This window comes from Salmo salar, chromosome 01 (genome assembly GCF_965601325.2).
Source record: "Salmo salar chromosome 01, fSalSal1, whole genome shotgun sequence".
In the NCBI taxonomy this organism is placed as follows: Eukaryota; Metazoa; Chordata; class Actinopteri; order Salmoniformes; family Salmonidae; genus Salmo; species Salmo salar.
In genome coordinates, this window is record NC_138291.1 from 60,584,068 (window position 1) to 60,605,113 (window position 21,046).

The 21,046-nt window shown below is 41.2% G+C and overlaps 1 protein-coding gene across 1 annotated transcript in view; it reads left to right on the forward strand.

The window, feature by feature from the left end:
* The window catches only part of eno4 (enolase 4), a 42,797-nt gene that overhangs the window by 11,377 nt on the left and 10,374 nt on the right, over positions 1-21,046 (forward strand). Inside the window, exons 3-10 of the mRNA XM_014202762.3 lie at positions 544-743; positions 12,883-13,019; positions 13,527-13,696; positions 14,186-14,317; positions 14,746-14,814; positions 18,081-18,245; positions 18,334-18,459; positions 18,568-18,763. Coding sequence (XP_014058237.3) covers positions 544-743; positions 12,883-13,019; positions 13,527-13,696; positions 14,186-14,317; positions 14,746-14,814; positions 18,081-18,245; positions 18,334-18,459; positions 18,568-18,763 — 1,195 coding nt within the window. The remainder of the gene's footprint in view (positions 1-543; positions 744-12,882; positions 13,020-13,526; positions 13,697-14,185; positions 14,318-14,745; positions 14,815-18,080; positions 18,246-18,333; positions 18,460-18,567; positions 18,764-21,046) is intronic.

The following is a 21,046-nucleotide window of genomic DNA, read 5'->3' on the forward strand; positions in this document are numbered from 1 at the left end:
TGCTTGGTGGTGCCCCTTGCTTAGTGGTGTTGCAGACTCTGGGGCCTTTCAGAACAGGTGTATATATACTGAGATTATTTGACAGATCATGTGACACTTGGATTGCACACAGGTGGACTTAATTTAACTAATTATGTGTCTTCTGAAGGTAATTGGTTGCACCAGATCTTATTTAGGGGCTTCATAGCAAAAGGGGTGAATACATATGCACGTACAACATTTACGTTTTTATTTTTTATAATTTTTTTAAACAAGTCCTTTTTTTTCATTTCACTTTTGAATATTTTGTGTATGTCCATTACATGAAATCCAAATTAAAATCAGTTTTAATTACAGGTTGTAATGCAACAAATAGGAAAAATGCCAAGTGGGATGAATACTTTTGCAAGGCACTGTATCATGGTATTCCTAGGACTATAGTAGATTATGTAGTAGACAACATCATCATTCTTCTAAAAGGCATCATAGTAGGTTTTGCCTCACATTGTCCACCCACTGCTTTTTCTTGCTAAACCCCCCCCCCCCCCTTGTCTTTGTGTTTAGACGACATGTTCTGCGGTGATATCAAGCCACAGTGAGGTCCTCGACAACAGTTTCCAGGACCCAAGTGGTGTGACCAATATCAACAATGATAAGAGGAGGGATTCTGTGATGGCCGCTCTCCACTGGATCCATGAATCACTGAACACAATCCTAAACGGTTCTGATCCCTGCGACCAGACAGGAGTGGATAAAATACTTAGGTACGCATCCTCTCTAAAGTTCTGTGCACAGATATGTTTGTGAAACCAGTAGTTGTCAATACTGAAAGTCAAGATATTGGTGATGGAATGATTATCAGATATTATTAGCAGAGTGTAGAAATAGTACTTTTTTTTACAGGTATTGTTGGATATGTAACTAATAACTATAAAAACAACCTTGCCGAAATACCCCCAGGTCTAATAATAACCCTCCTGCTCTGTTCCTGTAGATTTGGACCGATTTACAAGTTTTGAAAAATGTAGATCATTTGATCTGATTGCCATAAGGTTCCATGACTTTGTCCACTCAGGGCATCTGAACACACAAAATACTTTTAGATGATTTTCATAACATTTGGGGTGTTTTAATTAACTTTTGTACATCTGTGGTGTTCCCGGACCGGTCATTAGAAATGAGACTACAATTAGTGTATAAAATTTAGTTCTGGCACATGCCCATTCATCAGATGGACACACTTCCTCTCCCAGACCCCCACATGCATGTGTGTTTGAGCCACACACACACACACACACACACACACACACACACACACACACACACACACACACACACACACACACACACACACACACACACACACACACACACACACACACACACACACACACACACACACCTCACTCCCCTTCTTGTTTTCCATGGCAACCCCCACGGGAACCTTTCCCAATAGAATCTTTCCTCTATGGGAACCACACCTGTTGGCATTCTCACAAACAATCGCAACATTGTTTCAATAACATATACAACTTTTCTTGCAGTTCTGGTATATAAAGCTTTTTTGAGGCCTTGCTCACAATTCATTCTGTGGCAGCACAATGACTGAACGATATACTGTATGTGAGGCTCTTGATCATATCTTTGATCATGAAACTGGTGAGGAGGAGAGAGTCCTTGTTAAACTTTGACACAAAGTAGTCTTTGATAAATAGCACAATATGTTTCATCTGAGTATTTGTTATAGTCAAAATAATCCATACATTATGCTTTTTTTTACTCAAAAACAAGTTGTATGAGCTCAGGTCAATGAGGCCTATAGGCCATAAATAGCAAATAGAAGTTCAAAGCTGTAATGTTCACAAGAAATTAAGTTGATAAAAAGATCTAACACAACATTAGGTGATAATATATGTATTATTATGGATTTATAATCAGCTATAATGGGGTGATCATTTTGGACCGGGAACACATAATTAATTAACAAGAAATTAAGTCAAGGTCAGTGTTGAATGAATGAATCATAGCAATCATAGGTTGAATGCAGCATTGCTGTATGGTGTGCTCAATATGTCTTGTAGTTGAGTAGCCAGCCTAGGCTACTGCTCAAATGTTGCTGTAATAGGCCTGGGTTGGTTATTGGTTATTTGTTGTCAAGCTTTAAAAAAATGAAGCCAGACTGCAACATTTTAGTAGCATAGCTAGGATTTTGGCATCTGTCTGTACACTTTCCCTCCGCTGCGCGCTGTAAACCGGACACACGAAAGCAGCGCAATTGACATTGCATTCACCCAATGTAAGTGCATCAGGCTGTAATTCCATAAAGTAGATGACTCAGCTGTTTACTTATTTATACTCGCTGTGTGTCCTATGTTCCCTGTGCGAATCCTTTATTTATAATTTTTTGACAACCAAGATTACATTTTCAGCAATGACCTGTTGGAACAGAAACTTGGCATGAACATTTAGCTTACAACATGTTTAAAGTTTCGGTCCGGTAGAAGATTAGATTGTGTAGGTCTGGGAGGAGTGGGGTGTGTTTGTGGCAATGCACTGCCTTTTGGCATGCAGCACTTTGGCAGTACTTGCTGTGACTTGTAGTGTAGAGCATCAGGGGCGATATGGAAGCGGGCCAAAATTATTTGACAACACAAATCATTGCGTGTGTCACGGGAAAGATGTGTCAGGGGCTGGATTCTGTCTGCGGCCTCGTGTTTGACATGTGGTCTAGACTTAAGGAAATGAATTGATTCAATGGAGCCTGAACTATTTTGATGTCCACAAAGTATCTAATGTAATTAAATAGTATATCACAGCTGCAACGTTTTAAGAGTATCTTCTAGTTAATTAACAATATCATTCTAGTTATTTTATAGAATGCCCCAAAAGACAAAACTAGATCAATAACAATCAAAATTAAATAAATTAATCCGGTTTGTCTGTTCTAGAACCAGGGACTGCAGATAAGAAGTAGCTTGTGTTAAATCCTAGTGAAATATATCAAATGTCTGATTAATGTTCCCAGACAAATGTATTAATTAATAAAGAACTTGAATCTCCATCCAGCAAATCCTTATGCCTCCCATGTGGCGCAGCGGTCTAAATCACTGCATCTCAGTGCTAGAGGCGTCACTACAGACACCCTGGTTCCATTCCAGGCTGTATCACAACCGGCTGTGATTAGGAGTCCCATAGGGTGGCGCACAATTGGCCCAGTGTCGTCTGGGTTTGGCCGGTGTAGGCTGTCATTATAAATAAGAATTTGTTCTTAACTGAAAGAAAGGCAAATTCCAGTTGTCTTAGAGGAGTATTTTTCTGCTCAAGTTGGATGGCATAGCTTGTAATGCCAAAACTTCTATAACAGTGCATGCATATTAGATTATTTGAAAGGCATGGCACTTCTCCAAGTGTCAACATTAGCTGTAATGATCACATAATATGATCTCACAGAGATTGGCATCCCTGGGGAGTCACAAGGGCACTAGGTTAGAGGGAGGAGGGGTCACTGCTTAGCTTTACCCCTGCCCCCAGCGCAGACTGTGCCAAGATGCCAAAGCCTAGCATGGTATTGTCCTCTGCTGAACTGCTGCCGTTCTCTCCTCTTGGCAGAGCTGCAATATCGAATTAGATACCCTTGTCTAAAGGGTATTTCGTCAGTGACACAAACATGAAATCATACAGTGGGGGAAAGAAGTATTTGATCCCCTGCTGATTTTGTACGTTTGCCCACTGACAAAGAAAGGATCAGTCTATAATTTTAATGGTAGGTTTATTTGAACAGTGTGACAGAATAACAACAAAAATATCCAGAAAAACGCATGTCAAAAATGTTATAAATTGATTTGTATTTTAATGAGGGAAATATGTATTTGACCCCTCTGCAAAACATGACTTAGTACTTGGTGGCAAAACCCTTGTTGGCAATCACAGAGGTCAGACGTTTCTTGTAGTTGGCCACCAGGTTTGCACACATCTCAGGAGGGATTTTGTCCCACTCCTCTTTGCAGATCTTCTCCAAGTCATTATTCTAAAATGGATTAAATGGAAGAAACACAAAAGAACTGTCAATTTCCTGGATATTTTTGTTGTTATTCTGTCTCTCACTGTTCAAATAAACCTACTATTAAAATTATATACTGATCATTTCTTTGTAAGTGGGCAAACGTACAAAATCAGCAGGGGATCAAATACTTTTTTCCCCCCACTGTACAATTTTCAGCTGGGTTGTTTCTGAAAAAGTCTTGATTTGGTATACTCTGAGTGTACAAAACGTTAGTAACACCTTCCTAATATTGAGTTGCAACTCCTTTTGCCCTCAGAACAGCCTACATTTGTCGGGGTATGCTCTCCAAGGTGTCAAACGCATTCCACAGGGATGCTGGTTCATGTTGACTCCAAGGCTTCCCACAGTTGTGTCAAGTTGGCTGGATGTCCTTTGGGTGGCGGACCATTCTTGATACACACTGCAAAAACTTGAGTGTGAAAAGCCCAGCAGCATTGCAGTTCTTGACACACTTAAACCGGTGCGCCTGCTACCTACTACCATACCCCATTCAAAGGCACTTAAAAAAATGTTCTTCATTCACCCTCTAAATTGCAGAAATAAACATCCCATATCACAATTGTCTCAAGGCTTAAAAATCCTTCTTTAACCTGTCTCCTCCCCTTCATCTACACAGGTGACATCAATAAGGGATTCACCTGTTGAATCCAGGTTAAAACTATGTCATGGAAAGAGCAGGTGTCCCTAATGTTTTGTACAGTCAGTGTATACAGTGCCTTGGAAAGTATTCAGAACCCTTGACTTTTTCCACATTTTGTTACGTTACAGCCTTATTCTAAAATGGATTAAATAATTTTTTTACCCTCATCAATATATATATATATATAAACTGATATCACCTTTACATAAGTATTCAGACCCTTTACTTAGTACTTTGTTGAAGCACCTTTGGCAGTGATTACAACCTCAAGTCTTCTTGGGTATGACGCTACAAGCTTGGCACACCTGATTTTGGGAGTTTCTCCCATTCTTCTCTGCAGATCATCTCAAGCTCTGTCAGGTTGGATGGGGAGTGTCGCTGCATAGCTATTTTTCAGGTCTCTCCAGAGATGTTAGATCGGGTTCAAGTCTGGGCTCTGGCTTTTCAGGTTTCCTCCAGACGTGACGCTTGGCATTCAGGCCAATGATTTCAATCTAGGTTTCATCAAAGCAGAGAATCTTGTTTCTCTGGTCAATCTTGGCAAACTCCAAGCGGGCTGTCATGTGCCTTTTACTGAGGAGTGGCTTCAGTTTGGACACTCTACCATAAAGGCCTGATTGGTGGAATGCTGCAGAGCTGGTTGTCTTTCTGGAAGGTTCTCCCTTCTCCTCAGAGGAACTCAGGTTCTTGGTCACCTCCTTGACCAAGGCCCTTCTCCCCCGATTGCTCAGTTTGGCCGGGCGGCCAGCTCTAGGAAGAGTATTTTTGGTTACAAACTTCTTCCATTTAAGAATGATGGAAACCACTGTGTTCCTGGTGACCTTCAATGCTGCAGAAATGTTTTGGTACCTTTCCCAAGATCTGTGCCTCGACACAATCCTGTCTTGGAGCTCTACAGACAATTCCTTCGACCTAATGGCTTAGTTTTTGCTCTGACATGCACTGTCAACTGTGGGACCTTACATAAACAGGTGTGTGCCTTTCCAAATCATGTCCAATCAATTGAATTTACCACAGGTGGACTCCAATCAAGTTGTAGAAACATCTCAAGGATGATGAATGGAAACAGCAAAATGTTGAGTCTCATAGCAAAGGATCTGAATACTTGTGTAAATAAGGTATTTCTGTTTGTTTTTTTTAATCTTAAAACCTGTTTTCGCTTTGTCATTATGTATGTAGATTGATGAGGGAAAAAATTATTTAATCAATTTTAGAATTAGGCTGTAACGTATCAAAATGTGGAAAAAGTCAAGTTGTCTAAATACTTTCCGAATGCACTGCATATCAGGGTTCTCCAACTGGCGGCCCGCGGGTGGTTTTATTTGACCCTCCCAAGTTTTTAATTTTTAATTTTTTTACATTTTGTGAATTCTGATTGTTAGACACAAAAGACTAAAAACACCAGGAAATCAGCTCCAAGTGAATTTAATTTGGGAAATCTGTTCAAAAGTATTGCCACGCATAATAGAGAAATACTGCATACAAATGTTTTTTTTATTTAACTCGGTAAGTCAGTTAAGAACAAATTCTTATTTACAATAATGGCCAAAGAACAGTGGGTTAACTGCCTTGTTCAGGGGCAGAACGACAGATTTTTACCTTGTCAGCTCAGGTATTCGATCTAGCAACCTTTCGGTTACTGGTCCAATGCTCTAACCACTAGGCTACCTGCCACCCCAAATATAAGCAAGGTTTGAAATTATTATGTTCTTAGTCAAACATTACATCTGGCAGGGCCGGTCCTGGCCATTACATCCCTTGGCCTGACCCCAAAAATTGCCAATAGCCCCAGTAAGCAAAATTATGTTGAAAAGACATCTAAAATCCATATTTTTCCAGACGTTGAAGTTAGGTTAAATTTAGGTTCTGAATGAAAGGTGAAAATAAGTATTTTCCAGACGTTGAAAATATGTATTATCCGGATGTTAAAAACAGGTTCATTTTTGGTTCTGAATGAATGTTGAAAAGACGTCATTTATAGACATCTATGTGTGCGCTAAATCAAGGCTAGAAGTCTATGATTGATTCAGATTTGGTCTGGCCCGAACTAAAAACCAACGTCCGTGGACGTGGAAATCAAGGCCGGTATATCATACACTGCAGTTGAGGAACAATGGGAAAGTAATTCTTATTTTAAAGTTGATAAACTTGTAACCCCACTTTTGAGAAAATGGCCCTTGAACGTTTTGGTACACCTATTGGAGAGCCGGAGGGGATGGCTGACATTTTACGTGCTCCTAACCAACTGCTATTTCGTTCGTTTTTTTGCATTGTTTGTAACTTATTTTTTTTAGTTATTTTGTACATAATGTTGCTGCTACCGTCTCTTATGACCGAAAATAACTTCTGGACATCAGAACAGCGATTACTCACCTCAAACTGGAAGAAGATTTTTACTTTAACGAGTCCGACGTGAAGGAATTAATGTTTTCTCAGGAACGGGCCCAAATCCCTGTCATTTGCGTGAAGAAAAGACTGAGAATGAGGGGGCGGAGGTCGGCCTGCCTTCTGAGAACCAAACAAGGTTGTGTCAAGTCACTCCGGTCAACCGTGTGCAAAAATAACTTTTGTCCATCAACTTTTTTCCCACTGATTCCCACTTTGTCGGTAGCACCTGCTAAATTCTGCAGTTCACTATGGCTAACATTATATCTTTCAAAAAAGCCGCGGTAGCAAGGATTATTTACACATACTGAGCGGCTCATGTTATAGACGAAAGCATGCTACATGCAGACCAATCCAAACTCATCTTTCGGAATGTTCAGCCCAGCCATTATCTCAGACAATCATGGCTGGTGGGAAGGTTCCTGTCTTTTTTCTTGGCTAAACCAACTAGGCTCTTAATATAACCATTTTATTTGTATTTACAGATGGCATACAAGTTTGTTATTAAGGCACATGAAAGTTTACATTTTCCAGAAGGCGTTTCTGCCAAAAAACACATTTAGATTAAAAGAAAATAAAAAAAAACGTTAAAATGCCTCTCCTGTGAAGTAGTGACGTGCGACGTATGCCTCGCTTCTTGAAATGGGTCACATTTGTAAAACACCCAAAAAAGACGTTGCTCGTGCTTTGGGGTGGCAGGTAGCCTAGTGGTTAGAGCGTTGGACTAGTAACCGAAAGGTTGCAAGATTGAATCCCTGAGCTGTACAAGGTAAAAATCTGTCGCTCTGCTCCTGAACAAGGCAGTTAACCCACTGTTACTAGGCTGTTGTTGAAAATAAGAATTTGCTCTTAACTGACTTGCCTAGTTAAAAAAAAAAAAATGAATTACTGAGGTGTAGGCCACAATGGAATTGTATGAATGCCAATATATTGCATGGATGTGGTAGGCCCACTGTTTGTAAAATAAGCTGTTGCATTGGCTTTATTAATCCTGATTCCTGTGACTAATCAATTTGTCTATTTAAGCTCTTAATATCAGCTACCCAACTTTATCAGGAGGAGTTTTCCTGAGCCTATTTGCAATGTGTTTACACAGCGGGAAATGCAGAAGTATTTTGTTTTTCGCTATGATCAGCTCGTAAAAAATTGACAGACAAACTTGACAGACAAACTTGAAACCACTGATCATGACAATTTAGCCCAAGGGATGACAGGACAGCAGTTGTGAGTAGCCTGATTGTCCATTCCATATTGTCCATTTTACTTTGACCTGTCCTGTTTTTAAGATATGTTGTTTGTCAACACGTCAGCGCATTCTTTATTTGATTGGGTGACATTTATATTGTTGAAGTCGGAAGTTTACATACACTTAGGATGGAGTCATTAAAACTTGTTTTTCAACCACTCCACAAATTTCTTGTTAACAAACTATAGTTTTGGCAAGTCGGGTAGGACATCTACTTTGTGCATGACACAAGTAATTTTCCCAACAATTGTTTACAGACAGATTATTTCATTTATGGGATTATTTCACTGCAATTCCAGGGGGTCATAAATGTACAGTCGTGGCCAAAGGTTTTGAGAATGACACAAATATTAATTTCCACAAAGTTTGCTGCTTCAGTGTCTATAGATATTTTTGTCAGATGTTACTATGGAATACTGACGTTCAATTACAAGTGTCAAAGGCTTTTATTGACAATTACATGAAGTTGATGCAAAGAGTCAATATTTGCAGTGTTGACCCTTCTTTCTCAAGACCTCTACAATCTGTCCTGGCATGCTGTCAATTAACTTCTGGGCCACATCCTGACTAATGGCAGCCCATTCTTGCATAATCAAATCAAAAATCAAATCAAATGTATTTATATAGCCCTTCTTACATCAGCTGATATCTCAAAGTGCTGTACAGAAACCCAGCCTAAAACCCCAAACAGCAAGCAATGCAAAGGAGAGGTTAGGGAAGAACTCCCTAGAAAGGCCATCAATAATCAATGCTTGCAGTTTGTCAGAATTTGTGGGTTTTTGTTTGTCCACCCGCCTCTTGAGGATTGACCACAAGTTCTCAATGGGATTAAGGTCTGGGGAGTTTCCTGGCCATGGACCCAAAATATCAATGTTTTGTTCCCCAAGCCACTTAGTTATCACTTTTGCCTTATGGCAAGGTGCTCCATCATGCTGGAAAAGGCATTGTTCGTCACCAAACTGATCCTGGATGGTTGGGAGCAGTTGCTCTTGGAGGATGTGTTGGTACCATTCTTTATTCATGGCTGTGTTCTTAGGCAAAATTGTGAGTGAGCCCTTGGCTGAGAAGCAACCCCACACATGAATGGTCTCAGGATGCTTTACTGTTGGCATGACACAGGACTGATGGTAGCACTCACCTTGTCTTCTCCGGACAAGCCAATCCCTGTACCTTTTACAGAATATCAGTCTGTCCTTGATGTTTTTCCTGGAGAGAAGTGGCTTCTTTGCTGCCCTTCTTCACCAGGTCTTTGCCTCACTGTGCGTGCAGATGCACTCACACCTGCCTGCTGCCATTCCTGAGCAAGCTCTGTACTGGTGGTGCCCCGGTCCAGCAGCTGAATCAACTTTAGGAGACGGTTCTGGCGCTTGCTGGACTTTCTAGGGCGCCCTGAAGCCTTCTTCACAACAATTGAACCGCTCTCCTTGAAGTTCTTGATGATCCGATAAATAGTTGATTTAGGTGCAATCTTACTGGCAGCAATATCCTTGCCTGTGAAACCCTTTTTGTGCAAAGCAATGATGACGGCACGTGTTTCCTTGCAGGTAACCATGGCTGACAGAGGAAGAACAATGATTCCAAACACCACCCTCCTTTTGAAGCTTCCAGTCTGTTATTCGAACTCAATCAGCATGACAGAGTGATCTCCAGCCTTGTCCTCGTCAACACTTACACCTGTGTTAACGAGAGAATCACTGACATGATGTCAGCTGGTCCTTTTTATGGCAGGGCTGAAATGCAGTGGAAATGTTTTTTGGGGTTTCAGTTCATTTGCATGGCAAAGAGGGACTTTGCAATTCATCTGATCACTCTTCATAACATTCTGGAGTATATACAAATTGCCATCATACAAACTGAGGCAGCAGACTGCGAAAATTTATATTTGTATAATTCTCAAAACTTTTGGCCACGACTGTACATACACTAAGTTGACTGTGCCTTTAAACAGCTTGGAAAATTCCAGAAAATTATGTCATGGCTTTAGAAGCTTCTGATGGGCTAATTGACATCATTTGAGTCAATTGGAGGTGTACCTGGGGATGTATTTCATGGCCTACCTTCAAACTCAGTGCCTCTTTGCGTGACATCATGGGAAAATCAAAAGAAATCAGCCAAGACCTCAGAAAAAAAATTGTAGACCTCCACAAGTCTGGTTCATCCTTGAGAGCAATTTCCAAAAACCTGAAGGTACCATGTTCATCTGTACAAACAATAGTGCGCAAGTATAAACACCATGGGACCACGCAGCCGTCATACCGCTTAGGAAGAAGACGCGTTCTGTCTCCGGGATGAATGTACTTTGTTGCGAAAAGTGCAAATCAATCCCAGAACAACAGCAAAGGACCTTGTGAAGATGCTGGAGGAAACAGGTACAAAAGTATCTATATCCACAGTAAAACAAGTCCTATATTGACGTAATCTGAAAGGCCGCTCAGCAAGAAAGAAGCCACTGCTCCAAAACATTCATAAAAATGCCAGACTACGGTTTGCAACTGCACATGGGGACAAAGATCATACTTTTTGGAGAAATGTCCTCTGGTCTGATGAAACGATAATAGAACTGTTTGGCCATAATGACCATCGTTATGTTTGGAGGAAAAAGGGGGATGCTTGTAAGCCGAAGAACACCATCCCACCCGTGAAGCACAGGGGTGGCAGCATCATGTTGTGAGGGTGCTTTGTTGCGGGATGGACTGATGCACTTCACAAAATAGATGACATCATGAGGAAGGGAAATTATGTGGATATATTGAAGCAACATCTCAAAACATCTGTCGGGAAGTTAAAGCTTGGTCACAAATGTGTCTTCCAAATGGACATTGACCCCAAGCATACTTCTAAAGTTGTGGCAAAATGGCTTAAGGACAACGAAGTCAAGGTATTGGAGTGGCCATCAAAGCCCTGACCTCAATCCCATAGAAAATTTGTGGGCAGAACTGAAAAAGTGTGTGCGAGCAAGGAGGCCTACAAACCTGACTCAGTTACACCAGCTCTGTCAGGAGGAATGGGCCAATATTCACCCAACTTATTGTGGGAAGCTTGTGGAAGGCTACCCAAAACATTTGACACCAGCTTAAACAATTTAAAGGCAATGCTACCAAATACTAATTGATTGTATGTAAACTTCTGACCCACTGGGAATGTGATGAAAGAAATAAAAGCTGAAATAAATTATTCTCTCTACTATTATTCTGACATTTCACATTCTTAAAATAAAGTGGTCATCCTAACTGACCGAAGACAGGGGATTTTTACTAGGACTAAATGTCAGGAATTGTGAAAAACTGAGTTTAAATGTATTTGGCTAAGGTGTATGTAAACTTTCGACTTCAACTGTAGGTTAGGCTATTGTCATTCATTTTATCTCCATCCTGTAGACTACAGAAAAGGGCCCATACTCTTTCTACGATATGCTACACCTTCTATATTATTTATGTTAGATTCGTTTTTTGACGGAATGTTGGTGGAGGGCTGCAGTGATGCGTCTCTCTAACAGCACCCTGGAGATGCACACTGGGAATGGACATGATAAATATTTTGCATCCCTGCTTTTGACAAAGTGGGCATTGCTTATCTCATGGCGGCAACAGCGCTCACTTAAAAAGCCCATATGCCACTGGTTGAGAGAAATTGTTTGTTTTTGGGAAGAATTATGTGAGGTTTTATGTGTTGTTGGAGGCGCGTCTCGGTCAGTTTAGCTCAGTTTAGCTCAACCTATTCTATTTCATTGAAGTAACAGCAGGGTTGCCTTTGCACATAGTTTGGGATGGACTGGAGCCTTTTGCCTCCTGTTAGTTATGATCATACACACAGTGGATTAGGCCATGTGGTATTAGCATGACAGTAGAGTTGGGCGATATGAACAAAAATCCATATCACAATACATTCACTGAATTATAACAATAACTGTTCACAGTTATTTTATTTATATTACCCTTAAAACTACACCTACTACTTTGAATGATGTAGCTATCAATTGTCCCATTAACAATCACCCATATTAGCAAACTGTTTTTCATTTCAAACTTCACATTTCTCTCGTAGGGTTATTTATTCAAATAGGCTATTTATCGTAATGAACACCATCAGCAAAATGTCTACGATAAGTGGTTGGTTTGTCGGTGTCGATAATTTTCGGTTGTTCTTCCCAGCTTTACATGACAGCCTCCAAAAATATTAGCCTCCATGTTTAAAATGTATGAACTGAAAATAAGACCCTGTGCTTTGTTTTTACATAGCCAATCAAGCAAGCTTGTTTACTCTGTACCTAATTCAGAAATAATTCCATTTTTTTACGGTGGCTTTGTAATAGCAGAGACAGAACATAGTTTGCTGTGCTCTCTCAAATGCAATGCTCTGGTAATTCTGGTGTCACATAAGGAGTGTGTTCCATTCTCCATCAGTACCTCTTTGGTCGATATCTGACATTTCTCCTACTATACAATGGGTCATCCAATGGTAAAAGAAGCCCTTGTCCTGATCAACCCAATAGTGTCATGCATGCTGCTTTTGATAACTCTACGCTGCTCCTATGGATGAAGGCCAAGTGGTATTTGTTTTGTGTGGCAGTGATTTCTTCGTGGCCCGCTACCTGGAGGACCAGGACATTCGGAACAGAGAGAAGGAGAACCAGCCACCTAGTGTGCCTGTGCCTGAGGCATCCCCTCCCACCGCACCCCCGAAAGACAAGAAGGGTGGAGACAAAGGTAACGAACCTCTCCCCTGGGCCAGCCTGACAGATAATCTGACATCACGCATCATATTAACACTGGATGCTTTTCTTTCAAAACATTAGCTTGTTCTCAATAAAAATACAGGGGCGGGACCCTGTGTATGTTTTAAGTATGCATAAAGAAACAGACTGGTGCTCAGAGGTTATGTGCAGGTCAAATGTTACACTGAAGTTTCCACCTGGGAGACACATTGAGAGGTGTTATTTTAAGAGCTCTGCCAGTATTAGGTCTCAGCTCCATAGAGAAGTTTTGGTTGAAGCGCTGGTCCAATGCACTCATCTCTCTTGCTTATTTTCCTAGTGGTCCCCCTGTGGTAAACCGACTCCTCCCCTCTTTCTAGTGACAGATAAAGCCCACCGTGTATTCTAAGAGAACAAAGTGGGAGGCCTGGCCTCTCAGTCTGTCACTGGGGGAAATTCTTCTTCCTCTCAAGTTGTGTAACAACATTGAGGCAGATAAAGTTTGTTTCTGGTTTTCCAGGCAAAAAAGGCAACAGCACAGAGAAGCCCATTCCGCCTCCAGAGCCCTCAGAGCTGGTCCTGCCTGGCAGCATGGCCATTGGTTCAGTGTCCTTGGCTGTGGCCAAGACTGGGGCTCTACTACAATGCATCCCCCTGTACAAGTACATCAAAGCTCTGAGAAACCAACAAGTCAGTGAGCCCCCCCCCCCCCCCCCAAACACACATACCTGCACACATACAAACACACCATGCAATGTCATGCAATGTGAAATAGGTCATTGATCAGTAATGATAGGCCTAAAGGCAATACCAGATACTATACAGTATGTGTGGGTATAGGGAGGCTATTTCATCTAGTTGTCATACAAAACATGTAGTGAGTAGTTTTTAAAAAGTGTCAGAAGTGCTGAGTAATATTATTGACCATCTTCTCTTGACTTGGGCATATAATGTCCACAATCTGCTACTGTGACTAAAGTGTTCAATAATACCTCACCAAGTCTTTTATATTCCAGAAGGCATTTCTGCCAAAAAACGCATTTAGATTTTTTAAAATAAAAAAACTTTCAAATGCCTCTCCTGTGAAGTAGTGGCGTGCGACATACGCCTAGCTTCTTGAAACGGGTCACATTTGTAAAACACCAAATGCTTTACTATGCTTTTTCTTTATTTTAACAGCCGTGTCCAAAAGAGATGCACATCCCTGTGCCCTTGGTAACTTTGTTGAGCTGTGGCAAGATGTCCCCAGGAAAACTCAATTTACTGGAGGAAATAATTGTCATCCCTAAAGCTGGACAAAGACTCAAACAAGTATTGACACTCACCACCACAACATATTTTCAGCCTTTATTCTCCAATTTCAAGTTACACACTTTGTTCTCGATCTGCCCAGTATTACTGGGAGAGTCCATCAAAACTCAAGTTTATTCTTTGTGTTCTATCTGGACACTTACACATTGAAGTAATTTAGCAGACCCTCTTATCCAGAGCGACTTACAGTAGTGAGTGCATACATTCGTTCTGGTCCCACGCTTGAATCGAACCCACAACCCTGGTGTTGCAAGCACCATGCTCTACCAACTACAGCGCACACGACCATACAGGACTTACTGAATACTAGTCTTGAGAGTGTCGAGGTTAAGTCAACCAATGTTCCTGATTGTTTTCTCTGCCAATCTTTGGTATTACATAGTTTAAAGAAACATGTATCTAAGACAGTCTATGAACTCTCCCAACAGATCATTACAATGGTCCTTAAGCTTCAAAAGGAGATGATGAAAATAATGAATACTGCTTCAAAAACAGGGGTAAGGAACATTGCGGCAGATCCCTGTATATTGGATCTACTGTATAGTTTAGGGCTCTATTTGTGTCTTATGACTCACAATTGAGTCAGGGTCTACAGTACATGTTGTCTTTCTTACTCTACCTTCTAGAAAAGAAAGCAAATTCATTTTGGTGGATATAAACTCAGCAAAAAAAGAAATGGCCCTTTTTCAGGACCCTGTCTTTCAAAGATAATTAGTAAAAATCCAAATAACTTCACAGATCTTCATTGTAAAGGGTTTAAACACTGTTTCCCATGCTTGTTCAATGAACCATAAAAATGTATGAACATGCACCTGTGGAACGGTCGTTAAGACACTAACAGCTTACAGACGCTAGGCAATTAAGGTCAATTAAGGTCAAGGACACTAAGGAGGCCTTTCTACTGACTGAAAAGAAAGATGCCCAGGGTCCCTGCTCATCTGCGTTAACATGCCTTAGGCATGCTGCAAGGAGGCATGAGGACTGCAGATGTGGCCAGGGCAATAAATTGCAGTGTCCGTACTGTGAGACGCCTAAGACAGCGCTACAGGGAGACAGGACGGACAGCTGATCGTCCTCGCAGTGGCAGTGTAACAACACCTGCGCAGGATCGGTACATCCGAACATCACACCTGCGGGACAAGTACAGGATGGCAACAACAACTGCCCAAGTTACACCAGGAATGCACAATCAGTGCTCAGACTGTCCGCAATAGACTGAGAGAGGCTGGACTGAGGGCATGTAGGCCTGTTGTAAGGCAGGTCCTGACCAGACATCACCGGCAACAACGTCGCCTATGGGCACCAACCAACCGTCACTGGACCAGACAGGACTGGCAAAATGTGCTGATGAGTCACGGTTTTGTCTCACAGGGGTGATGGTCGGATTCGCGTTTATCGTCGAAGGAATGAGCGTTACACCGGGTCCTGTAATCTGGAGCAGGATCGTTTTGGAGGTGGAGGGTCCGTCATGGTCTGGGGCGGTGTGTCACAGCATCATCGGACTGAGCTTGTTGTCATTGCAGGCAATCTCAACGCTGTGCGCTACAGGGAAGACATCCTCCTCCCTCATGTGGTACCCTTCCTGCAGGCTCATCCTGACATGACCCTCCAGCATGACAATGCCACCAGCCATACTGCTCGTTCTGTGTGTGATTTCCTGCAAGACAGGAATGTCAGTGTTCTGCCATGGCCAGCGAAGAGCCCGGATCTCAATCCCATTGAGCACGTCTGGGACCTGTTGGATCGGAGGGTGAGGGCTAAGGCCATTCCCCCCAGAAATGTCCGGGAACTTGCAGGTGCCTTGGTGGAAGAGTGGGGTAACATCTCACAGCAAGAACTGGCAAATCTGGTGCAGTCCATGAGGAGGAGATGCACTGCAGTACTTATTGCAGCTGGTGGCCACACCAGATACTGACTGTTACTTTTGATTTTGACCCCCCCCCCCTTTGTTCAGGGACACATTATTCAATTTCTATTAGTCACATGTCTGTGGAACTTGTTCAGTTCATGTCTCAGTTGTTGAATCTTGTTATGTTCATACAAACATGTTAAGTTTGCTGAAAATAAACTCAGTTGACAGTGACAGGACATTTCTTTTTTTGCTGAGTTTAGATATGTTATCTTTTGATTTATTTCTAAGACTGAATATGTTACTTTTTCCAACTTTTGTTGTGTTACAGCCTGAATTGAAAATTGATTACATTGAGATTTTATGTCACTGGCCTACACACAATACCCCATAATATCAAAGTGGAATTATGATTTTAACCTTTTTTACTAATTAATTAAAAATGAAAATCTGAAATGTCAACCCCTTAGCAAGACTACTGTAAATAAGTTCAGGAGTAAAACTGCTTAACAAGTCACATAAGTTTCATGGACTCAGTCTATGTGCAATAATAGTTTTTACATGATTTTTGAATGACTTCCTCATCTCTGTACCCCACACATACAATTATCTGTGAGGTCCATCAGTCGAACAGTGAATTTCAAACACAGATTCAACCACAAAGACCAGGGAGGCTTTACAATGCCTCACAAAGAATGACACCTATTGGTAGATTTATATATATATATATATTTTAAGCAGACATTGAATATCCCTTTGAGCATAGTGAGGTTATTAATTACACTTTGGGTAGTGTGCACCCAGTCACTACAAAGATACAGGTAGGAGAAAACTGAGGATGGATCAACAACATGTAGTTACTCCACAATGCTAACCTAATTGACAGAGTGAAAGAAGGACGCATGTACAGAATACACATATTCCAAAACATGCATCCAGTTTGCAACAAGGCACTAAAGTAATACTGCAAAAATGTGGCAAATCAATTGACTTTTTGTCCTGAATACAAAATGTTATGTTTGGGGCAAATCCAATACAACACATTACTGAGTACCACTCCATATGTTCAAGCATAGTGGTGGCTGCATCATGTTATGCTTGTAATCATTAAGGACTGGGAGTTTTTTAGGATAAAAAAAATGGAATGGAGCTAAGCACTGGCAAAATCCTAGAGGAAAACCTGGTTCAGTCTGCTATCTACCAGACACTGGGAGATGAATTCACCTTTCAACAGGACAATAACATAAAACACAAGGCCAAATCTACACTGGAGTTGCTTACCAAGAAGACAGTGAATGTTCCTGAGTGGCCGAGTTACAGTTTTGACTTAAATCTGCTCGCAAATCTATTACAAAACCTGAAAATGGTTGTCTAGCAATGATCAACATCCAATTTTACAAATCTTGAAGAATTTGGGCTAGTGCTGCACAATCCAGGTGTGGAATGCTCTTAGAAAAAGAGACTTATCCAGAAAGACTCACAGTTGTAATCGCTTCCAAAGGTGATTCTAACATGTATTGACTCGGGGTTGAATACTTATCTAATCAAGATAAATGAGCGTCTTATTTTTCATATATTTTTTTCCCACTTTGACATTACAGAGTATTTTGTGTAAATCCTTGACAAAAATGACAATTAAATCCATTTGAATCCCACTTTGTAACACAACAAAATGTGGAAAAAGTCAAGGGGTGTGAATACTTTCTGAAGGCCCTGTACACATTACATGAAAACGTACATTTTTCAAGGCTTGAATCAATTCAATGCCATCTGTTTATGGTTAAGCACTAGTTGCACTATCAAACTGCAAATAGATGATCCAGCACTTCTCTCCACAGATACAGGTATATTATTAACAATGACACTTTGTGTGCATTTATGACGGCTGACCAAACATCCCTTCTCTCTTTCCAGCCTGTACTGCCAACAGTGTCTGACTCTGGAGCCTTAGTTGTTGGGTATGAGCGTCCTGAGCAGCCTCTCGATCTAATTACTGAAGCATCTAACAATCTTGGATTGGCACTTGGAAAGGGGATCCATTTAGCAGTAAACTGTGCTGCTCACAACCTAATGGACTATGTATGTAAACAGAATGTTAAAACATGCAGTGTGGCCTTGCACAATGAGTACAATTCTATGTATTCATTCTGTTTTTGCTCCTCTACAGCCAAAAGGAAAGTATGAAGTTATTACAGGAACACCCAAGTCTCCTGATGAACTAGTGGACATGTATGAGGCTTTGATTAGTAAATACCCAGCAGTCGTAGCCCTGATCGATCCTCTGCGAAAAGAGGTAAGACGGGAACACAGCTCTGAACACAATACCGCAGTAAACGAAAGACATGCGTTGGTGAGTACAAATGTGCTTGTGGAAGCTCATGGTATGTGACCCCTGTGTAAGGATGTGGAGCAGTGGGAGAGACTGAGCAGTGTGGTTGGAGCCTCGTGTAGCCTGCTCTCTGACATCTCCTCCAAGCCCCAGTGTCACAGCTCACGGGAGGACGCCCCATCTCTTCCAGGGGTCAGAGGGTATATCCTCAATCAGAGCAATGAGATCACAGTCACCGACCTGATCCACGTCACCACAGAGAACAAAGGTAAGGGAGCCACTGATGGAGTCAGTTTTACATAGAGCTATTGCTTACTAAGATATGACTCATTGTCCTATTGTAAGTCAAATGTATAGTATGCATAGTTTTATGGAGGGAATGTCAAATCCATGCTAGTGGAATTAGCCTACATATTGGCCAGATTGACCTAAATTAATTGACTTTATAACATCAAAACTGAATAGACACAGTGTATACGACAGAGATGGAACTAAACATTTTTACTAAGGGATGGGGGGAGTTCACTCACACGCTGACATACATGGTTGCTCTGATGGATTCTGTTGGATGAATCTTTTAGATGTCTTTTTCCGATGTTGAAGTCAGGTGCATTTTAGGTGCTGAATAAAAGGTGCAATGGCGTATTCTACGTATGTCGAAAAGACGTATGTTCCGGATGTTGAAAATACATATTTACCAGACATTGAAATCCGGTGCATTTTAGGTGCTGAATGAAAGGTGAAAATACATATTTTCCGGACGTTGAAAATACGTTTTTTTCCCGGTCATTAATTCTATGGCCAAATTTCAACTGCACATACATTCTCAATGAAGTAAGCATTATATCATAATATCACAACTTATCACAACAATATGTTTTCAAGCCTCTTAATATAAGAAAGAGGAGCTAGCTGAAGATTGCAACAGAATATGTATTATATCTGTCACATGGACTTATGTTAGCTTTTTCAAAAGCAGCGATGACGTTCATTGTAGTCAAACCTACAGAATAAACCAACAGACCACTTCAACTACAACAACATTCTCAGTAACAGTTACATAATGTACACCATATATATAAAAGTATGTGGACACCCCTTCAAATTAGTGAATTCGGCTGTTTCAGCCACACCTATGGCTGACAGGTGTATAAAATTGAGCACACAGTCATGCAATCTCCATACACAAACATTGGCAATAGAATGGCCTCACTGAAGAGCTCCGTGACTTTCAACGTGGCACCATCACAGGATGCCACCTTTCCAACAAGTTAGTTTGTCAAATGTCTGCCCTGCTAGAGCTGCCCTAGTCAACTGTAAGTGCTGTTATTGTGAAGTGGAAATGTCTAGGAGCAACAAGTGGTAGGCCACAGAAGCTCACAAAACAGGACCGCCAAGTGCTGGAGCCTAGCAGGTAAAAATTGTCTATCCTCGGTTGCAACACTCCAAACTGCCTCTGGAAGCCACGTCAGCACAGAACTGTTTGTCGGGAGCTTATTGAAATGGGTTTCCATGGCCGAGCAGCCGCACTCAAGCCTAAGAATGGAAACAAACACTATTATTCCAATGAGCTCCGCCCCCAAACAAAATTTGGTCGGTGCAGATCAGATCCAAATCTGAACTAATCATAGACGTCTAGGCTATGTTTCATAAGTTTGAACATCACAGTACAGTGCCTGACAGTTTAGGAGAGTAGAGTACAGTGGAGTACGATGCAGTACGGTACAGGACAGTAGAGTTTTATTCAGTACAGTACGGTATGGTACAGTACAGGACAGTAGAGTTTTATTCAGTACAGTATGGTACGGTATAGGACAGTAGTTTTATTCAGTACAGTACGGTATGGTACAGTACAGGACAGTAGAGTTTTATTCAGTACAGTATGGTACGGTATAGGACAGTAGAGTTTTATTCAGTACAGTACAGTATGGTACGGTATAGGACAGTAGAGTTTTATTCAGTACAGTACGGTATGGTACGGTATAGGACAGTAGAGTTTTATTCAGTACAGTACGGTATGGTACGGTATAGGACAGTAGAGTTTTATTCAGTACAGTACGGTATGGTACGGTATAGAACAGTAGAGTTTTATTCAGTACAGTACGGTATGGTACGGTATTGGACAGTAGAGTTTTATTCAGTACAGTACGGTAAGGTACAGTACAGGACAGTAGAGTTTTATTCAGTACAGTATGGTACGGTATTGGACAGTAGAGTTTTATTCAGTACAGTATGGTATGGTACGGTATAGGACAGTAGAGTTTTATTCAGTACATACGGTATGGTACGGTATAGGACAGTAGAGTTTTATTCAGTACAGTACGGTATGGTACGGTATAGGACAGTAGAGTTTTATTCAGTAAAGTACAGTACGGTATGGTACGGTATAGGACAGTAGAGTTTTATTCAGTACAGTATGGTATGGTACGGTATAGGACAGTAGAGTTTTATTCAGTACAGTACGGTATGGTACGGTATAGGACAGTAGAGTTTTATTCAGTAAAGTACAGTACGGTATGGTACGGTATAGGACAGTAGAGTTTTATTCAGT